The 19819-nt window shown below is 41.8% G+C and overlaps 1 protein-coding gene across 7 annotated transcripts in view; it reads right to left on the bottom strand.

Moving 5' to 3' along the window:
* Positions 1–19819, bottom strand: part of SEMA4D (semaphorin 4D) — a 140218-nt gene that overhangs the window by 45582 nt on the left and 74817 nt on the right. For all 7 annotated transcript variants that reach the window (XM_048503037.1, XM_048503038.1, XM_048503039.1 and 4 more), the window contains 10 exons: positions 19065–19210; positions 18462–18524; positions 16880–16978; positions 10527–10620; positions 9556–9669; positions 6900–7051; positions 4041–4216; positions 3792–3948; positions 2469–2691; positions 1768–1883 (listed from right to left, as the gene is read on the bottom strand). In XM_048503037.1, the coding sequence (XP_048358994.1) occupies positions 1768–1883; positions 2469–2691; positions 3792–3948; positions 4041–4216; positions 6900–7051; positions 9556–9669; positions 10527–10620; positions 16880–16978; positions 18462–18524; positions 19065–19210 (1340 nt within the window). The remainder of the gene's footprint in view (positions 1–1767; positions 1884–2468; positions 2692–3791; positions 3949–4040; positions 4217–6899; positions 7052–9555; positions 9670–10526; positions 10621–16879; positions 16979–18461; positions 18525–19064; positions 19211–19819) is intronic.

Below are 19819 nucleotides of genomic sequence, written 5' to 3'. Positions count from 1 at the left end.
CACTTGATAAAATCAGGAGGCAAAATCTTCTACCCAGTTCTTCCAATTCCTGCAGATTTATCTATGTACATTCAAAATAGGGAAACTCCTATACTTTCCTTTAACCCTTTGCATCTGTCCCCTTTTGTCCCCACTTATTATTTTTTCTTTTTTTTGACCTCTAGAAAAGTTAGGCATGAAATCCTGCATCCCATTTCATCTCTACCTTTGTCTCACCAGAAATCTGAGTAAATTATTGCCAGGAAAGATGATACAGCCGTTTTAGTGTTACCCTATTTACCTTGACAGTGGACTAGTTTAATGGGTGAGTATGCAGATATGCCAGAATAATTTTTTTCTTGATTGATATTATTTTGAACTTCTTGCCTCCACTGACAGCCCTGGCAATCCACCCCCCCCCCCCACACACACACTTTGGTTTTGGGAAGAATGACAGTGTAACACCTATTTATTTACTTCATTTATATCCAGCCTTTCTCCCCAAAGCAACTTACATTGTTCTCTTCTCCTCCATTTTCACAACAACCCTGTGATGTAGGTTAGGCTGGAAGTGCATGGGGGGGCCCATCATCATCCATCATGTCTCCACGGCACAAGTGGGGATCTGAACCTGGGTTCCCCAGATCCCAGTCCAGTACTTCAACCATTACACCACCACACCGCAATACACATGTGGCTCCGTTTGAGCAGTGAAGCCCTGCAGGGCGAACATGTTCTGTGTGAACATGGCAGAACGGCACCTAATCTTCCTGGGCCCTGCGCCCTTTCCCCACAGCTATAGGTGCTGCAGAGTGATTCTATTTGAAAAGACTGGGGCCACCAACAGAAAATATGCCGGTGGAGGGGAGGGGGCCATTCGCATGGAAGCATGCAAGTGGGCCCCTGCAGAGGACAGCACAGAAGAGGTTGCTCCGCATGGAGCCGCCTCTTCTGCGTCCCCCCCCCCCATTCACCTCGTCCTCCAGCATCCGTCTGGAGGGCTGCAGGGACCCACCCATGCTGCCGTTCGACCTCCAGGGGTCAGAGGGCAGCGTGGGCAGGTCTCAGCAGCCTCCAGACCGACGCTGGAGGACAAGGTGAATGGGGGGGGGGGGGGACAGGAAAGCAGTGCTTTCCAAAAACCTCCCTTGGGAAGGGAGGTGGAAAGCGGCGCCTTCACGCCGCTCGGGGCCGCACAGGACGGTGCTGCTGTGTTGCAGCAGCGCTGCCTGTACGAACAGCTGCCCAGGGACCGGTGTTTTTCTGTCCTTGGGCTGCTGTTTTTAGCCCCGTGCGGAAAGGGCCTATGTTTCTCCTGAAACAGCAGAATTGATGCTTCTTCCAGGAAATAACATTTTTAAGGCTTGTAGACAATATAATGCTGCAGTGCCAGGGATGGGGCTGTCTCGGTTTTACAGAACTGGAAATAAATAGCAGGGCTTGGGTTGTAACACTATCCCCAGTCTGGGTACTACAGTCTCTGAAATGCCATTTGACTGCAAATACCGTTACAATAAAAGCAGTTTTAAATGAGCTGCCTGGAGTTCCTGGGCTAAACCACTCTGAATTTAAGCACTTAAGTCACCACTTTCCTCAAGAGAGCAGTATTCTTTTGCAGTATCAATTCCTAATACTGATCCAAACTCATTCATCCCCTGGTGAGGCCTCTCAAATAATACAGTCATGCACCAGATGTTACCAAACTCAACAGCTGCATTTTCCCTTCTTGATATAATGCAGGATATTGTAGTTTTCCTCTGTCCTGCTGTTCCTCTCAATCAACTGTACCTTTTTGGAAGAAAGCAGCAGTGTCTGAATGGGCTCAAAATTTGGGAAGAGCTGGACCTCTTCAATAATATGCATCCCGTTCTCATAGCTGATAGCTTTGTGAAGGGCTCCTTGATCTGCAACAACCAACACATTGGTACATTTGGGTACAACACACTGTATGGGTACATTTTGTAACCATTTCAATAACAATACGTAACTGCTGGGTAGGGTTGGCCTCAGCAGATGTGACGTTCAGCCATTGGTCCCACAACTGTCCGCCCCTCCCATGCCTTTCATTGGAATGCATTGCCACCACCCATCTCACTGACTCAGGACTACCTTAAGGATGCAAGTTTGCAGCTTGTTTGTGTCATTTGGGCCAAAGCTAATAAAACACACTACACAGCCTTTGCCCGGAGATTTTGCTTTGAAGCAATGCATCTACCTGCAACATCTTTTTGCCTTAAGTGCTGACAAGCTGGCATGGAAATGCCTGGAAGAACAGGAAATTAATTTCTGAGACACAGTCCTGCATTAGCTGAATGTTAATCACTACTTCTGGTCTGATTGATCTATTCAGCCCAACTAGTCAGGCAAGGGCTTTTGGCTGCTGTACTGACAATCTTTGCCAGTCTCCGGGTGAAAGACTGGTTCAGCCTAACTGGAAAACCTCTGAAGCTTAATATAGTACTACCTCGTTAGGAATGTGGAAAACAAACCTGTACTGATGAACATGACATCATACACAGTGCCATTCAGTGCTGTGACTTGGTCTACCACAATCTGTGTATACTTCACATCCCGTTTTATCAGTCTGGGTCTGTCTCCTATTGGGGTCACAGAATCATCCATCAGAGGATGGTCTTTGACAAACTGTAGCGTTTTATCAGGAAAGGTCAGTGTACTCGGGTAACCATCAGCTCTGGCCTCCTTGTTTATGCACTGTCCCAAGAGAAGGGGGAGAAGATCAGACTAGTGTCACAATCTGGGTACATTTAACACAGATCGCATGATTAATAAGAAGTTTAAAAAGGAACATAATCAGACTGGACACATGATAAACAGGTGCTAAAATTATTAACGCATCCTTTAAATTTAAACTACTACCTCTACTACTACTTCTGAATATTTAATTGCATTTATACTTAAACTGATCAAAGTGTTATTAATAATGAAGTCACCCAATTATATGACACTTTATTTTTAAGCAAGGGTACTAATCATTGGTATGAACAGCAACAAAATAAGGTGCTGCTTCTTTGCAAGTTCCTACCACTCATTTCAAATATTATTCGGACATTATTGTGAAGCAACACTCAGATTAGGCAAATGTCAGAGATTCTGGGAAATGAATAAAATCAGCCTGAACCATGTCAATCAGAAGACTTCAGTTTCCCTTGTAAAAGTGCCCTGAATCTCAATAAGAACCTTAGAGGAAGAGTAAAACATATACCTTAAACCAGTGGTTCTCAACCTTCCTAATGCTGTGACCCTTTAATATAGTTCCTCATGTTGTGGTGACCCCCAACCATAAAATTGGTATATATAAAATATAAAAAGACCGTTTTCTGATGGTCTTAGGCGACCCCTGTGAAAGGGTCGTTCGACCCCCCAAAAGGGGTCCCGACCCCCAGGTTGAGAACCGCTGCCTTAAACTATGGACTGCCAATAAAGATAGACCCTTGGAAATAAATTAATCAAACTTCTTGAGAGTCTGAAATAATTTTCCTCTAGAGGTATGATTACCTGAATCAGGCTGCCCTTTCCTGAGACATGATTTAGCTATATATAAATATCTACATTCTTAGGTTTGTTTTCAAATAGAAGAAGACTTCAGCCCTGCATTTTTCTCCCAAAACATCTTAAAGCAAGTATTTAAACATGATTGGCAAAACCATTAACAAATGTAAAACACAATGGGTTGGATCCTCCAACTGTGTCCTGCAAGCAACAGCACTTTACTTTTATAAGGTGGTGGAAAAGACTTCCACCTTTTAGGAACAAAAGCCAAGGAACAGCAGTCAGCTTTAATCCAGACTTACCGCTCCAGGGCGGGGTCTTGGAATCTCTCCATTGTATCGCACCCACTTTGTGTGGGACTGTTCAACTGCAGCACTTTGCATGTATTTCCCTTTGGTAAAAACTTCCTCCACAGTAGAAATGTTGTAGGCACACACAGCAGATAGGCCTACATTGTTCCTTCAAAAGCGAAAACAAATTGTTAAAATTAATATGATTTAATTTTTTGTAGAAATAACAAATACTTCTTAAAAATGAAAAATGTTACTTACAACTGTGGTGAGAAAACTCCATAAATCACTGGCTCCCTCAAGCTTGGAGACTTCAGGATAAAGACATCATTTACAATATTGAAAATTAAGTTCCTATCTGGTGCAGAGCAAAGCATCCTAGCCTTAAGATAGGAAGTCCATTTTTTTTGTAGAGTCCGAAGTCCGCCTTGGTCCCGCTTTAAACAGAAAAATACCCAGGAGTAAGCAACTTATTCCTCTCAAGTTAGCATACAGTTGCATTATTGGAAGTGCAGAAATTTTCACATTGCTATATTGAAGTGAAGAATGCCAATACATATTTAAAGTATGATTGGAAGGAATACATTCCCAGAGATATTTATGAAAACCCATTAGGCTAGCTACCAATGTGATTACTTTTAAGTACATAAATGGAGTCAAACTCTATTCTGAATTTCATTGGGCGTTTCCCCACTCACCATGATCCCCCCTATGCCGCGAGCTGCTCTCAGTGCACGGCATCCCTGGCGCACGCCCGGGCATCAAAAGGCGCCGTTTACAAGAGCGCCAGGGATGCCGCGCACTGAGGGGGCACGACAGCAGCACCATCGGGGCGGCTGCACTGTCGCCGTCCCTGACGTGGGGAGTGCTGGGGGACCCCGCGCTACTTGAGGAGAGTAGCGTGGGGCTTAAGGTAAGTGGGGAAAGGCCCATTGTGCAACATAAACCAATCATCACAAACAAAATAGACCACTAAAGATGCAGTGCAGTTTATTAAGCAAAGAAGCAGGGGGAATTAAAGCACAAACAAGCAAGGAAAGAAAATGAACTCTCCCATCCAGAAACTGAGTCAATGTCTGTCTGAAAAGATGCAGCAACAGGGGCTCCTTCACATGATTTAGGGTTTCTGATGGTACTTCTGAGGTGCAGGAAGGAGCTGTATTATAATGGCTCCCCTGCTACTAATATAATGTAGAAGGGGACTTTAGTCCTTGGAATGAGTATGAAGTATAAATTTCCTAACAGGAAACATTTCCCACACTGAAAAAATCTGCTGTGTCACTATTGCAAAGAAGACATTTTAAAATATCCAGTTTCTGTTTTGTCAGCATTTCTAAAAAGTAAATTTTTTTATTATGAAATATATTCAAGGCAGGTAAAATATTGTTATGGAGGAGGTTTCTATAAATGAAAGACAACTAGTACTTTTCTCCAGTAACAACAAAGCATGTAGATATTTTCCTCCTCCAATCTATATATGGCTGCACATAAAATTATAAAGATTGGAAATCTATAGTTGTATAGCCACAACACTGCTAATTTAAAGCAGTGACAAACTTCCATCAGGCAGACAAACATTGCCACTGTGCCAAAGAAAATTTGTTTCACACTGTCGCAACATTTCATGTCTTGCAGACTGAAAAAGTTTTTGTTGCTTAATCACATTTTGCAATTTAAAATCATACCTCTTAAAAAAAAAACCACCCTCCCCACCCCAGTTGCAAACTATATGGCAACTTGCTCACTGTATGCTTATAATTGAATTTATCTTGTTTCAGGCCAAGCAGATACCCAGTATAGGCTGCTGTTGTTAGGCTTAAAAACATGAATCGGACTGGTTGTGATCAGTTTCTTTCTAGCTGTGGCAGCTTGGCACAAAAGTGCTACCAGTCACTTTACAGTCAAGCAAAAAATCCTGTGGGTGTGAGAAAAATGTCAGCTTTGTCTGGTATCCTTGAGAAATGCATCAGGCAGTTCAGGCACTGCCATATCTTGCTTCTTTTAAAATTACGATAGTTGGATGCCCGCTGATAGCTTCTGAATCGTACAGGTAGAAAAACAAAAACTCTTGTTTCTTTAAAGAACATAAATTAATTTTGATAGTAACTAGGTAGGGTGAACAACTTTGCTTTCTTATTAACAGAAAAGATTAAATGTTGAAAGCACTCTGGAACACATTTCCGGTTCACAAAATATATGGTCATACAGAGGATCCTCACAGCTTAGGCCCCTTCCGCACATGCAGAATAATGCACTTTCAATCCACTTTTACAATTCTCTGCAAGTGGATTTTGCTATTTCGCACAGTAAAATCCAGCTGCAAAGTACACTGAAAGTGAACTGAAAGTGAATTATTCTGCATGTGTGGAAGGGGCCTCTGTGCTGTAAAACACATGAGGAATCACAGACCCTTTCTCTCATGTGTCACTCCTGCACCCAATAACAAGGGTGAATAACTGAAGATTGCTCATGTTGCCCATGTTGTTTTGGAGAGAACAGAACAGAAAGTGTGAACAGCAGTATCTAAATGAATTCTTCCTACAATTTCTCTCTATTCACGCTGTGAAGAAAGTGTTTTCATTCTTTTAAGTTTACTTCAACATCTGTTAGTAATCATTCATCCAGCACAGCAAACATTTGGTCCTTCTTGGCATGGCTAGGTTGTAAACAATGCAACCTCTTGCCCCTCATTAAAGCTGTAAACTGTGTTTGCGTTTACCCAAGAATGATCGGATGGAAATCATTCTCCCTCCTTGAGGACTAGAGGAAGAGATGCCATAAAAAGCCTGACATAAGGTAAGGGAAGGATTCACATTTCATTCAGACTTCAGACTCAGGAGACTTGCTACAAAGATTAATTCTAAGATTCATGCCTTCAATTGCATTGCTTTTATTTGCTTGGAACTGTTTAGAGCTGAGAGAAACCTGTTTGTATTTTTCCTTTTATTTTCTTTCTTTTTAGTAAACTTTTAAAAATTCAGCTGCTTGAGAAAACCTGGATCAAGGACCCTGTTTCTGGGTTATAGGAAAGAGGGCACCTAACTCAGGGCAACCCCCACCCCCGCTTTCCTTCACACACTCATCCAATAAAAGGAAAAAAAATGGTTCAGTTTGTCTCACCTTACAAACTCTAGCTATTCTTGGAATCATCAGCTTGCCAAGAAATTCATATTCCACAGATACCTCCGTGAAAAAGAAGTATACTTTGTCATCCTCCTCATCTGCATTGTCTGGATCAGCTCTTACCACATCAGCAAAAATGAAATTTGGTTCTACACAGGGAAAATACAAACATAATTCAAAGTTTGTTTCTTTAAATTGAATTATTCTCCCCAACCACCCATTTGAAGTCCTAAGTGCAGCGCCGCAGCTGAAATGAATCTGAAATAAATAAACTCAAAGAATTGAGTTTAAAATGACCACAGGTTTTATTGATTACAGCAAATGGATCACTGGTGATGCGTAGGTCATGGATCCAGGCATTGGGCGACCACCCTGTCAGTCAATGGAACATGCCCCCAATCCAACCACTGGAGTGACAAAACAGTGGTTTCACATGGGTACAGACCTATAAATGGTACCCTCACCATCTGGAAGTGGAGCTATGGAACAGCCCCCAAGCTGAGCATCCACATAGGACGACTCCCAAGACCCTTATGGGGCTCGCCAAAATTGGGGGAGGGGGAGGACAGATAAGTATAATAGATAAACAAATAAGAACAGATGTTGAATAAGCATAATTTAAAAATAGGGAGGGAGGGGCCATCGCACCTGAAACAGCAAGACTGGAAGCTGGGCAACAGGGATTCTTATAGAAAGGGGCTGGGGTAATGCATCCAGGAGCAGCGTCATACTCCAGCCCCCTACCTCCTTGAAGGGAGCCTGCCCAGTGCAGCCTGTGAGAGGCTGCTACTGGGCAGAATGCTGACTTGGTTCAGTCAACATGGAGGCAGATGAGAAGCAGCTGGGAGGGACTGACCCATCTGCCTGGCTTTCATTTCCCAGTCAGTGTTATGCCCTGCGGCCACAAGGACAGCCAGTGTTATGTCCTGTTGCCCCATTTACACAATCAAATTCTAATCATAGCCACCTTTTTCCTGATGAGAAAGCATTTTCTCTAAGAGCAAAATCAAACACTATGGAATCCATGGCCCAAACCCATTTTAAAGATTAATTCAGCCATTTAGAAATGTAGCAAGGACCCTGAGCAGGCCTACAGCATAGCAGGACAGATGACCCTCCCCCCCCCCACTTTTCCAAGTGGTGCAAAAACAGCCGTTTCATCCTTTGAAAATATGCAGGAAGGAGAAACAAGATCAAAAGAAAAAAAATAACCCAAAATGAATTGAATTAAGAATTAAAAAGATTCAGACAATATACAATCCCATCGGGGGACCGGGGAATCCGATGGTGGGAAAGGTGTGGGGTCATGCTGATGGATTTGTCCTCTCTGGGGCAAATCTGCAGGTAGGCAGCTGCCAGAGCCCTCCCCAGCAGTGGGACATGGCACTGTTTCCCGTGCCAGCATCTCTACATCCCCAAAAGTATAGCGGGGATGGTCCGGGGGAATGGCTGGGTGAGGAGCCAACATTACTAAGTCTATTAAGCCCAATGGGGGTTTCCTGATGGTTAGGAGGCTTTTTGGCATTTTAAGTCTCCCCATACTGCTGGAAAGCCTTCTTGGGAGCACCATGGCTGGGCGTCGGACCCACCGGATGCGGCTGATAAATGTATGAGCTCAATCACTTTCTCTCTCTCTCCACACACACACCCTTAAAAACATATATTCTCACTGAAATAACAGCCTCACAAATATGCAAAAATACAAGGGACCATTACTGATCCTGAACAATAATCTCAAAAATAAATCAAGATGAAATGTAATAATTTTGAACAAAGGCAGAGATATGAATCAGAGAGCTTTTGCTTAGTGTCTTGTTGCCATAGTCAGGTACATTTAACCTAAATGGATACACAATTGTGCACCTTTCTGTCCTGGTCAAAGGATAAAGTGATGGCTGGAACCAATATTCATGTACTAGTGTGTTAGTATTACAAGTGTGTTAGAAACAAGATTGCCTGGTCCTGCAGTTCTAAAATATGGTTGGAATTCATGGGTCAGATGCATGGACACCATAAGTCTACTTTGGCTCTTAGTCTTAGAAGGAATATTATTTGTATTTTGGTTGCCGCAAATGTTATAACTTCCATATTCTATGGAAAACAATTAACTATTTTCATTAACAAAGAAACCTCTGAACTGACAACTCTGGCTTACAGTTCCTAGAATTTTTAGTGTAACCATCAAGCTTCAATATGGCTCAGAAAACCACAGCATATCTCTGGTGTAAGAATATTTGAATCCTATGTATTGTTGTGATTGAAGAATCCTATGTACTGCTATGGTTGAAAAGTGACTCATGAGAAGGATTTGCCAGTCATGAATAGAGCACAGCTTAAATAGTGCTACCATTTATTTTCCCTTAGGTTTTTTTCCCAGAAACTCAGCAGCATTTTGACACGGACAAAATACTCCTGGATAAACCACGGCACTCAAGGGTTTGTGAGCTACCTTAGATGACTTCATGAATAAGGCCAATGTTGCTCAGAATGTTGGTTATCTCAAGATTTTCTCTCAGTGTTGGGCACAGACACTTCTTTATTAAACAAAGAAACATTCTGCAAGATATATGATTCCAGGACTGCACATTTAGGAGTAAGCCAACAAATGTCCCTTTCTCTAGCTATTTCCCCACCCCCATCCCATCCTCCTTACCATTGAGCCAAGGAATTGCATATTCAGTCCTTAGTGGACTTTGTTGTGAATTTCTAAAGATAATAGGTTCACTTCCCAAGAAGTTGTAAGACGTTCCAGTGTAAAGTTCTCCATCTTCAGAAGAAAAAAATTGAATGAATCAAAAATATATAGTCATGCAATCGATTAAATCAGTACTTTTCACTTTATGTTCTGTTCCCAATATATCTTCCACATCTTCCTGATCTCATTCCCTAGCTCAGAAGACCAATTCATACACCCACTGTGCATTTTCTCTCCTTGTCTCTCCTACAATCTCCTCCTCTGTGTTTACCACATATTACTGATAAAAGTGCTCTGTGTAAAAAAGTAAACTCTCTTCACAGGAGCTAACATTTTGGTAGTAACAATTAATTTAAAAATTATTTGCTTTGGTAGTCAACTAGCAAAAGTGAAACAATGAGGGAATAGAATCTGGAAGTCCCAGGTTCAAATTCCCAATCTGCCACTGAAACTTCCTGGGTGACTTTGCGCCAGTCATATACTCTCAGCCTAACCTACCTTACAGTTGTTGTGAGGAAAAATGGAGTTGTGTAAGCCACTTCAGTTCTTGTTTGGGAGGAAAGGTGGGGTACGAATGAAGTAAATAAATTACATACACACAAATTTTAATTCTAATTAAAATTATGTTTCTCAAGACTGGAATTTACTTCCTGTCAATTAAGCAAAAATACATATGATTATAGTAAACATAAAATAAGATGTTTTAGAATAGGGTAGATGGATAATTTTTTTAAAAAATGGAGTATACTGAATTTATTTGAAAGCTTTCTTTTTTTGTTTGCAAAGTACCTGTGAATAGACAACAAACTGCTTCTTGATCTTTGGATATTTTAAACAGCAAATTGAAAGAAAATATGCATGCATACCTCTGGGTCCTGCCCATTATTATGAACAGATATTGGAAAGCAAGATCTAAGGCTTGTACTTACCAACCATAACTGATGTATAACTTTGTGCAGGATCAAATGGGCATCTTCCTTTACCATCTTCATTTCTACCCCCAAGTTCAAATGATAACAGATTCTACAAAACAATGAAACGAAATACTTCACTGACCATTTCAAAATTTAGTACAGTTGGCATCCAGCACTCAGTTGCAGACAGTGGAATCTTTCTGATTTCAATGGGATTGTAGAACAAATTCACATAGCCACTTTTAACTCATTATGGACAGGGTGAAGTCAACCTGCAATTTTTTCAACACGCTTCTAGGTTTTGACTTACTATATTCCTGCACATTTTCCAGAAAGGGTTTGAACAATGATGGAGTGAGATGCTACCTAAAGACATGTCAAAGCAATTTATACGGCTAATTCAGAACACATCAACCCATTAGAAGTTCAGAATTGGTCCACTGTCCTTAATTGTGCCCAATAAGTACACTGTAGAAAAAACAGTAAAATGTAAAGGCTGTGATCCAAGGAAAGATTATGACAATTTCAGTCAAAAAAAATTAAGTGCATAATAATCACCATCCCCGGTAGTGTTGGAAACCAGTGTCTCCGGGACTATGCTGGAGCAATCATGATGCAAGACAACTGGTTCGACTGCAATTTGGTAATCACTCTAGGCAGGGGAAGAAACAGGGAAAAGCACAAAGCAACCTCCAGAGGCGTAGCTAGCCAGGAATTCACCCAGGTCGCACTCCATGTTTTCTGCCCCCTTCAGCCCCTCCCCCCATGCCCCCTCACTTACCTTTTCCAGCCGGCAGAAAACAGCTTTCTACCAACTTAAAATGGGCCTAGCTGGTGGGGCGGGGACAGGCCTGGCGGGGGAGAGGGGTTGGGGTGATTTTTGCGCCCCCAGGTTCACCTGATGCAATATGCACCCCCCATCCCCTTGTAGCTCCACCACTGGCAACCTCCCAAGCCATGTGAACAGAAGCATATCCTCTAGGGAGTCTCAGCCCATTCCTGCTTCGGAGCAAAACTGAGGGCAGAGCAAACAGATCTATTGCTGAATTTCCCCACATGTTGAACACACGCCCTAGATAAGAATGGTTCATAGACCATCTGTGATCCGTCAATTCCTCCCTGCTCAGGATGTCCTCTAATAAGCTGTCCTCCCCTGCAATATGTATGGCAATCAGCAAAATGCTGTGGACTGCTGCCCAAAGTCAAAGTCATGTGGTTTCTCTGCAAGGGCGCAGTGAGCCTATGCCCCCCATTTAGGATGTAGTACTAAGTTGTGGTGTTGTTCATGATGACCAGGTCCTTCTTGAGGGCACAAACTCTGAAAAAGTTATAAGATCTAGTCTCACTGCCCATAACATGTTCATGTAATTCAGCCTCAGACTAAATACTCTGTAGGAAATGGTCTCCACAGTGAGAACCCCAACCAGGCATCAGTATACAGCTGTACGTCAGTTGCAGGAATTTTCAAGGGGACTCTCTGCAAAAGACTGTCTTGATGTGACCAAAAGAAGAGGGATCTAATTACAGCTCTTGGCACCAAGACCTTCATTCACTAGTGGTTTCTGAGAGGTTTAAACTGGAAAAGAAACCATGTTTGCAAAAGCCGAATTCTGATCTTGGCCTGAGATACCACTGCAGAGGTAGAGGCCATTAGCCCCCAAAACCTCTGAATGGTTATTGCCCTTTGGAACCTGGAATCTTCAAAACTCTGTACCAATCTAGCTATTGAGACTGCTCTAGATACAGGTAGGAGCACTTCTGCCAGCAGAGTCCCAAACAGTCCCAATAAAGCCTATGGATGTAGCAGAGGCCATAACCAACCCCTTTTCATATACCAATAATCCCAAAGGTGTGAAGGTCTCACTGGCAACACTAACTGACCTGTTCTGCCAGGCATTTGGCCAGCCGGGTTGAGGAGAACAACTCCAATTACTTCTAGGCCTCCTGTGGGAGTAGGGTTGGGTTGGGAGGAGGGGGGGCTTGCCGCCATCTGTTTTTATATATGGTTCCTGAGTTTTTAAGAAATTGCAATATTAGATATAATATAGTATTTTAATGTTTAGATAACGATTACCTCGTTTTAACGTTATGAATTTAATCATTGTTAATTGCATTTTTTATCTGTTATTCACCGCCCTGAGCCCTTCGGGGGAGAGTGGTCTATAAATGCAATAAATAAGTGCAATAAATAAATAAATAAAATGAAAGGCCACAACCTCCTGCGAATCACCCACCAGCAGCCAATCATCAAGGTACAAAAAGGTGTTACAACCTTCAGTAGCTAGATGGGCCACCACCACAGCCATGCACTTAAGTGAATACCTGTGGTGCTGTTGCAAGGCCAAAAGATGTATTCATATATTCACAGGTGTATACCCAGCACTATTTTGTATACAAAAGGTGTATACGCAACACTGTGTATTCATAAAATACACAACAGAAACTGAGGTGTCATCTGCAGTCAGGATGTTTAGAAATGTGGAAATACATATCCTAAAGTTGATGACCAGGTGCCTGGTCTTACAAGAGGCAGGATGTCCATGAGTGTTAACCCTCTAAATTTATATACCATTAGATGCTTACTGAGAGGGCAATGGTCTAAAATGGGGTGCTTACCACCAGACTTTTTTAATCAATCAAAAATATATTGATTACAACCCAATATTATCATAGCTGGAGGGAACCTCCAAAATTGCACCTTTCTGAAGCAGCAAGTCAATCTTCTACACCAGGTCTGGGGGTGGGGGGTCACCACTCATGTACTTTGATTTCAAATAGGAAAAGACTGACTCCAGTTCCAGAAAGTAACCAACTTTTATTATGCATAACACCCATATATCACTAGTAAACTCCCAAAAATCAGCAAAATGCAAGAACCATTCAGAGAACAACATGCCATCTAGTCATGCTTTCTTTTGCTTAGCATTAGATTAGATGAGGAAGGGGAAGGACTTCTCTGGGAACCAGATAATTTCTTGGGTCCTTGTTGACTGAAGAACAGTTGATGCTGTACACGAAACCTACTAGAAGGGTAAAATGGGGCTGGTGTTGAGGAAAGCACAGAGCATACTGAGATCTATAATCTATAGATCTATAATGAGAGGTCAACTGGCTAGCTCATTGTGGCTCCTTCCTAAGGGTATGGAGGTGCCATTGGAGCCAGGCAAACACCTGTCAGCTTGGCACCTGGACAAATCCTGAAGCTGGGATGAAGAATGGCATCGACAATGACGGGGTGATTATTGGTGCTGAGGACTGGAGGATCAATGACCTCGATGACTTTGGCAAGGGCTGGTTGAACCAAGGTGTCTAGGACTGGTTGACTGATGCTCGCAGCAACAAGGGTGTAGATTGTTGGATTCCCAGTGTTGAGGTGACACTTGGCACTGAGGGTTCTCGGGCCCTCATGATCAGGGGCAGATGACAATTACTTTCAAAATGGATCAAGATCTACTCCTGCTATGATGAAGGAAGGGGCCACCCCAGGTAGAATGATTGGGGGTACGATCAAGGTCCATAATAACCCTAGGAGGAAATAATGTAGCCCTCAGCATGACATCGAGAGTTCCTGGAAGGAAATCTCTGATGAAGACTCTCTGGATGCCTGACGGGGCAAATCATGTGGACCACTTTCAGGAAGCAGCTGCCAGTGGCACCACAATTTCTACTGATAACAATTTACACGATGCCTACATCCCTTCATCACCTTGGAGTGGGGCATTCCATGGGTCGACTTCAGAACAACAAATGGCGGTGACGGCTCAAATGAGAAACTCCACCTCTCGAAGAATCGGAATCTTGATGACTACCAGATGAAGCCGAACTATGGCTTTGAGGAGACTTGGTGTCGGAGAGTGCATGGGGCTGACAAATGTCTGCATCTCAGCATCATTGGTGGCATCTCCATCACTGATAATGCCAGCCACTGAATCCCAATGCCTTGAGGCATTTGCCCTTGAAGAAAACTGATCTGCAATAGTTGGTGAGGGCCTCCTACAAACCTCGGAGTGGGAGGATGATATTGAAGAGGGAGGATGAACTAGTGTGCCAACTGGGCAATTTTTTATCAGTATCTTTGCCTGAGGGAGAGGAAGGCAAAGCCTGATGCCAATCCACTCGATGACTAGGGTTGTGAACCCCCAACAAAGACAGCAGTTTCCTCAGGGGTATCTGGAGGCTGACCAAGATGGAGGCTCTGTGTTGAGGGGAGCATTTTTTCTTCATGGGTTTGGAAAACTTCTTGGCCTTCTATGGAGGCGGTAGGGACGGAGCTTTGCCCTGAAGCAGTTGGCTGGACAGTCAGAGTTAAAGACACCAAGGAGTTTTTCAGATTACTTAAATTGTGGTGCCACTGGCAGCTGCTCCCCAGAACAAAAGGAAACACGAACACCAAAGAGATCTCATACAAAGCAACTTTGAGCCTCAATGCCTGGGTCAGGTGAGCCTTTGAGGTGAGGAGGGCACCGGCCTTCCATAAGGCTGGGATATGTTCGTCACTGAGGCAAAGGAGACAGTCTGCATGACCATCATTCTTCACATCTTCATTCCACACTTAGAGCACTTTTTGAATGGAGAAAAAGCTGGGCCCTTTTTCTCCATTTTGGCTTCGAACAACAAGCCACTGGACCAACAGAGAAGCAGGAATACCAAAAGCACATGTCGTGGTGCTTTTTGCACATGGTGGCGAAAAGAGAACCGATGAGATTCTTTCCTCCCCCACCAACTTCATGACTGTTTCAGCAGGAGGTTTTACCACCTATGGTTTTGAGGGGGAGAGGGAAGGAGCACTCTGTTGCTACAGGAATGCTTGAAGATATTCTTCCCTGCAGCAGCCCTGTGCATGTGTAGCCTCATAAGATTATGAAGATGAAATTAAGCACACAACAATGCTTCTATAAAAACAAATGCTTAACTATGGCTAGCCCAGGGGTAGGGAACCTGCGGCTCTCCAGATGTTCAGGAACTACAATTCCCATCAGCCTCTGTCAGCATGGCCAATTGGCCATGCTGGTAGGGGCTGATTTGGAATTGTAGTTCCTGAACATCTGGAGAGCCGCAGGTTCCCTACCCCTGGGCTAGACCATATGGAGTATTTTTCAAATTGTCATTCAGTTTTCTCAACCTATGATCTAATTACAATACTGCATGAATAAATAAAAAACATAATGAACACAGTAAATTAGTGAATTATGTAGAATAGATGTATACATGTGTATGCTTTCTTTCCCCATTTTTGTGCTATTATTTTCCCAACATGCATACATGAACACATGTTGCCGGAGGGGTGATGAGTCAGAACCACGCATAGACACCATGATATTGAAAAGCAGCTATGTGTGAAATAACATTCTTTGACAACAACAAAGGTTTCTGTTTGTGGAGCTAAAGTCAGAAATCCATATTTGAATGCCTAACTGGAAGAAAGAGAAAGAAGAAAGGCATGATAGGTTAGGCAGCAAAAGTGAAAAATGATGCCTGAACACAAAATGTGGGAAGAAACAACAGATAACTGGTAAAGAATAGAAAAGTGGAATGTGTAATAAATAAACAAAGTAAATAAAGTATTACTTTATCTGTATGATACTTTATCTGTATGATAAAGACAATGAGATGGGTGAGGTTATCTATAAAAATTTTCAAAAGCCAGGAAACATTCCTGAAAAATGGAAATGTCAACAAGCCAACATACTGTTGGACAGATGAGAGCAGTACAATCTTAGTTGCCAGAGTAATCTGAGCATACTACACAAAAAGTTAAAGAGTCATTATTATGATAGATACACCACTAAAAGGGTAAAATCATAATGAAGCAAATGGGAAGTTAGTAATACATAAATAAAGGACTCAACAGCTGCAAGGGCATGGCAAAAAGAGCAGAATTTCTGGCAATGGGAATGATGACAGACAGACTTACAGATAAGGGTGACAATAAAGGTCACAGTCTAACATCAAGTATCTTGTCCTTGAGAACAAAGTAAGATCCAAGCAAAGGAGGGTGATGATAGAGTCAGAGACAAGGCAGGCAGACAGGAAGTTTTTTAAGCACAGGGAAGACTTCATTTTGAGGCATTCAGTAGTATGAAGCTATGGTATAGCCAGGAGCTGACAGAGATAAGACAGGTAGAGAAGGGAATTAGAGTGTTTAGGGGGAGACACAAAGGGGTGCAAGCACAGGATGTTTACACAATTCAAACATTAGGGACAAGTATAGAGGAGAACCATACCAACAAAATGGGATGGAAACAAAATAGTCACTGGGAAATGATTAATAAACTATTTTTACCATGTAATCCCCCAGTGCAGCAGAGTCAGATTAGTTCAAATGCTTTTGTAGCTTCCCCCAAAGTACATTTCATGCTCAAACTTACCAAATAATCACAGACTGGCTGAAATGCATTTGTTCCACAAACATAAAGGAAAGTATCATTCAGCTGTTGTAAGACACGAACATAGTTAAGGCACTCTGTCTGTAAAACAGAAGAGATGAGGGAAGAAGGAAAATGAAGACATTTTAATAAACTGTTTTCCTAGTATTTTGTTGCGAAGTACTAGCTACCACTGTGGCTTCAAAGTCATGATGACGACGACGATGAATGATATCACAGCTGACAGTTTATTAACTGGTTGTTGGCCTTTCACTACAATTCAGTCCTCACCCACAGGCTTAGGACGTTGTAATGTATCGATGTAGTATTTGTGTAGATCCCACAGGGTTGCCTTTTCAATCTAACAGATGTTGATTTTGTTGATTTGAAGATGTTTCAGGTGCAGCCCTAGTGTTTTAGAAATGGCACCTAGGTTGCCGATCATCACTGGGATGACCTCAAATGGTTTGTGCCATAGTTTCTGAATCTCGATTTTCAAATCATGCTATTTAGAGACCTTCTCATGTTATTTTTCATTGACCCTGCTGTCCCCAGGTATTGTCATGTCGATGATTATTTATTCCCCACTCCTCCATATTAATAGCATACTGTAATCTGGAGAACTGGGTTTGAATCCCCACTTGTTCACATGAAGCCAGCTGGGTGACCTTGGGCCATTAACAGTTCTCTCAGAACTCTCTTAGCCCATGCAAAGGCAGACAATGGCAAACTACTTCTAAATGCTGCTTGCCTTACCAATCCTACAGGGTTGCCATAAATCAGCTGTGACTAGACAGCACTTTCCACTTCCACCCTAAGAGAAAGTTAGGCTTGTCAGATGTGATGAAAATCAGTAACCAGAGCATATTAGTGCTGTGGATCAAAATCTGATGTTAAACTATCTCAGAAGATAATTTTATAATTCCATTTGGAGGTAGTATTAGAAAAAAATCCCAGATCCATGCTTCTTTCTAAAATGACAGCAACAAGGTGAGAAACGACAGAGTTATTCCTCTTTCCTTTTACTGACATCCTCAAACATGTTACAGCCAAAAGCTACGTCTTAAGTGAGAAGAAAACAGGCAGAAACAGCAGTTTGCTTGGAGAAGGTCTGATTCCCTTTCATACTGGCGCTTTTAAAGAAAAATGTTTCCGTTCATTTGTACTGTCTATCCCGCGGTCAATAATCAAATAGATACATTTATTTTTGAAAATACTCCTCCTAGCAGGTACTTAAAGCCTGGACAGGGTCGGAGGTGCTGAGCCCTCAGATGCAATTCCGAGGGCAAGAGCCAGAGTTCTTGATCCTGGGTTTACATACAACCTGAGATCTGTGTTGGGCACCCTTGTCGATCAAGACTTGTGCAGGATGAGTTAATTTTATTTATTTAATTGATAAATTGTTCAGTATTTCCTGCAAACTGCTTTGGGTCCACTTGGGAAGAAAAGTGGCATACAAATGACATTAAATAAACCAACCTCCCCCCAACGCTGAATGAACACTCGCATAAATTAAACTAAGCATAAATAAAAATGTAACTTCATTGAAATTCTTAGTACTATGTTTCAAATTTTAGAAACTTACCTGTTTAGATTTGCCCTTTTCAGCACACTTAGTTTTCTTGTCTTCAGTGACTTTCCACAACACCTGCGGGGTGGAACGCAGAAAAAACTACCTATCAAAAGGCCTTCTTGGTGTTACTACAAAGAGCAATTAACACATTAGAAGGCTTCCCTGAAGCAAACGCAAGGTAAGATTCAAGACAACTCCTAATCATTTTTCTCTTGGGAAAGGACATTTTTGAACACAGGCAAATGATAAAATAAACAACTTCACATTATTAATTGTGTTTCCTTCATTGTATATCTTTGACATTGTTATAGACTGAAGGAGTCTGAACCCCTTCTGACCTGACAGTTATTTCTTAAACTGAGTAGACAACACAAGTAAACAGAAGTCACATATAAGACTAGCATGCCAGATCTATCATCTCATGGTGTCGTACCTTCCTATTCAGACAGTCTCTGTAACATTCAGCTCTAACCTCAACACACTATGGATTATAGTCAATTTTTTTTTAACTTAAAAGACCTGACCTCTGAGTAAACTAGTTTAGGATCAGCCTATTGGTCACAGACACAGAACTATGAATATGATACTTTAAAAAAGAAGAAGAAGCAAGCTTACCTCTTGCTTTTTTTCAGAAATGTTTAATGAATTTAGCGCAAAGATTACTTCTCTGGCTCCCACGTATAAAATGTCTTTGTCTTCACTTAGTAATAAAGTTGAGTAGTTAAACGTTTTTGGCTCTTGAAAGTGTACTAGATGTATTTCTGTAAAAATACAATAATTTCAGGACACCTTTTAATTTAAAGAAAGACCACTCATAGGATTGTTTAATTTCTCACACTGTCAATACAATTTATTCTAGTATCTTTAAAGAAGCACAACATCATTACTGGAAACTAGAAGGATGCTTTAGAACAAGAAGTGAAATGGGATAGCCCAATAGGAGAATTAACCATATCTTAGACTACATCTTCCCAGTACTGAACAGGGAGAAGTGTCATAACTTTATGATAAACTGAATTTGGGAATAGTGAATAAAGAATCCAAAGTAAAAAATCAAAAATGTGTGATTGATCTACATAATCATGAGTAACAGTAGATACAGAGAACATATGAGGAGAGAAAGAATTGGGAGAAAGGATGAGAAAGAACAACCAGGGGCAAAGAACTGATCCTAGAATAAGACCCACACAGAAAAATAGATGAAAAGCTTCGTCTGTGGAAGCACTGAACTGTTGATTAGTCAAGTAGAGTTCCAACTAAAAGTAAACTTGTGGAAGTATAATGTTCAACAACTGTTCAGGAAAAAAAAAACTCCTGGAACAACCTAGCAGATATATCCAACTGAGCAGCTGCTCTGAAAATACTTCAGA

This window comes from Sphaerodactylus townsendi, linkage group LG07 (assembly GCF_021028975.2).
Source record: "Sphaerodactylus townsendi isolate TG3544 linkage group LG07, MPM_Stown_v2.3, whole genome shotgun sequence".
NCBI classification, from domain to species: domain Eukaryota; kingdom Metazoa; phylum Chordata; class Lepidosauria; order Squamata; family Sphaerodactylidae; genus Sphaerodactylus; species Sphaerodactylus townsendi.
Note: the sequence above shows the minus strand (reverse complement) of the source record. Positions and strands in the feature narration are given on the sequence as shown.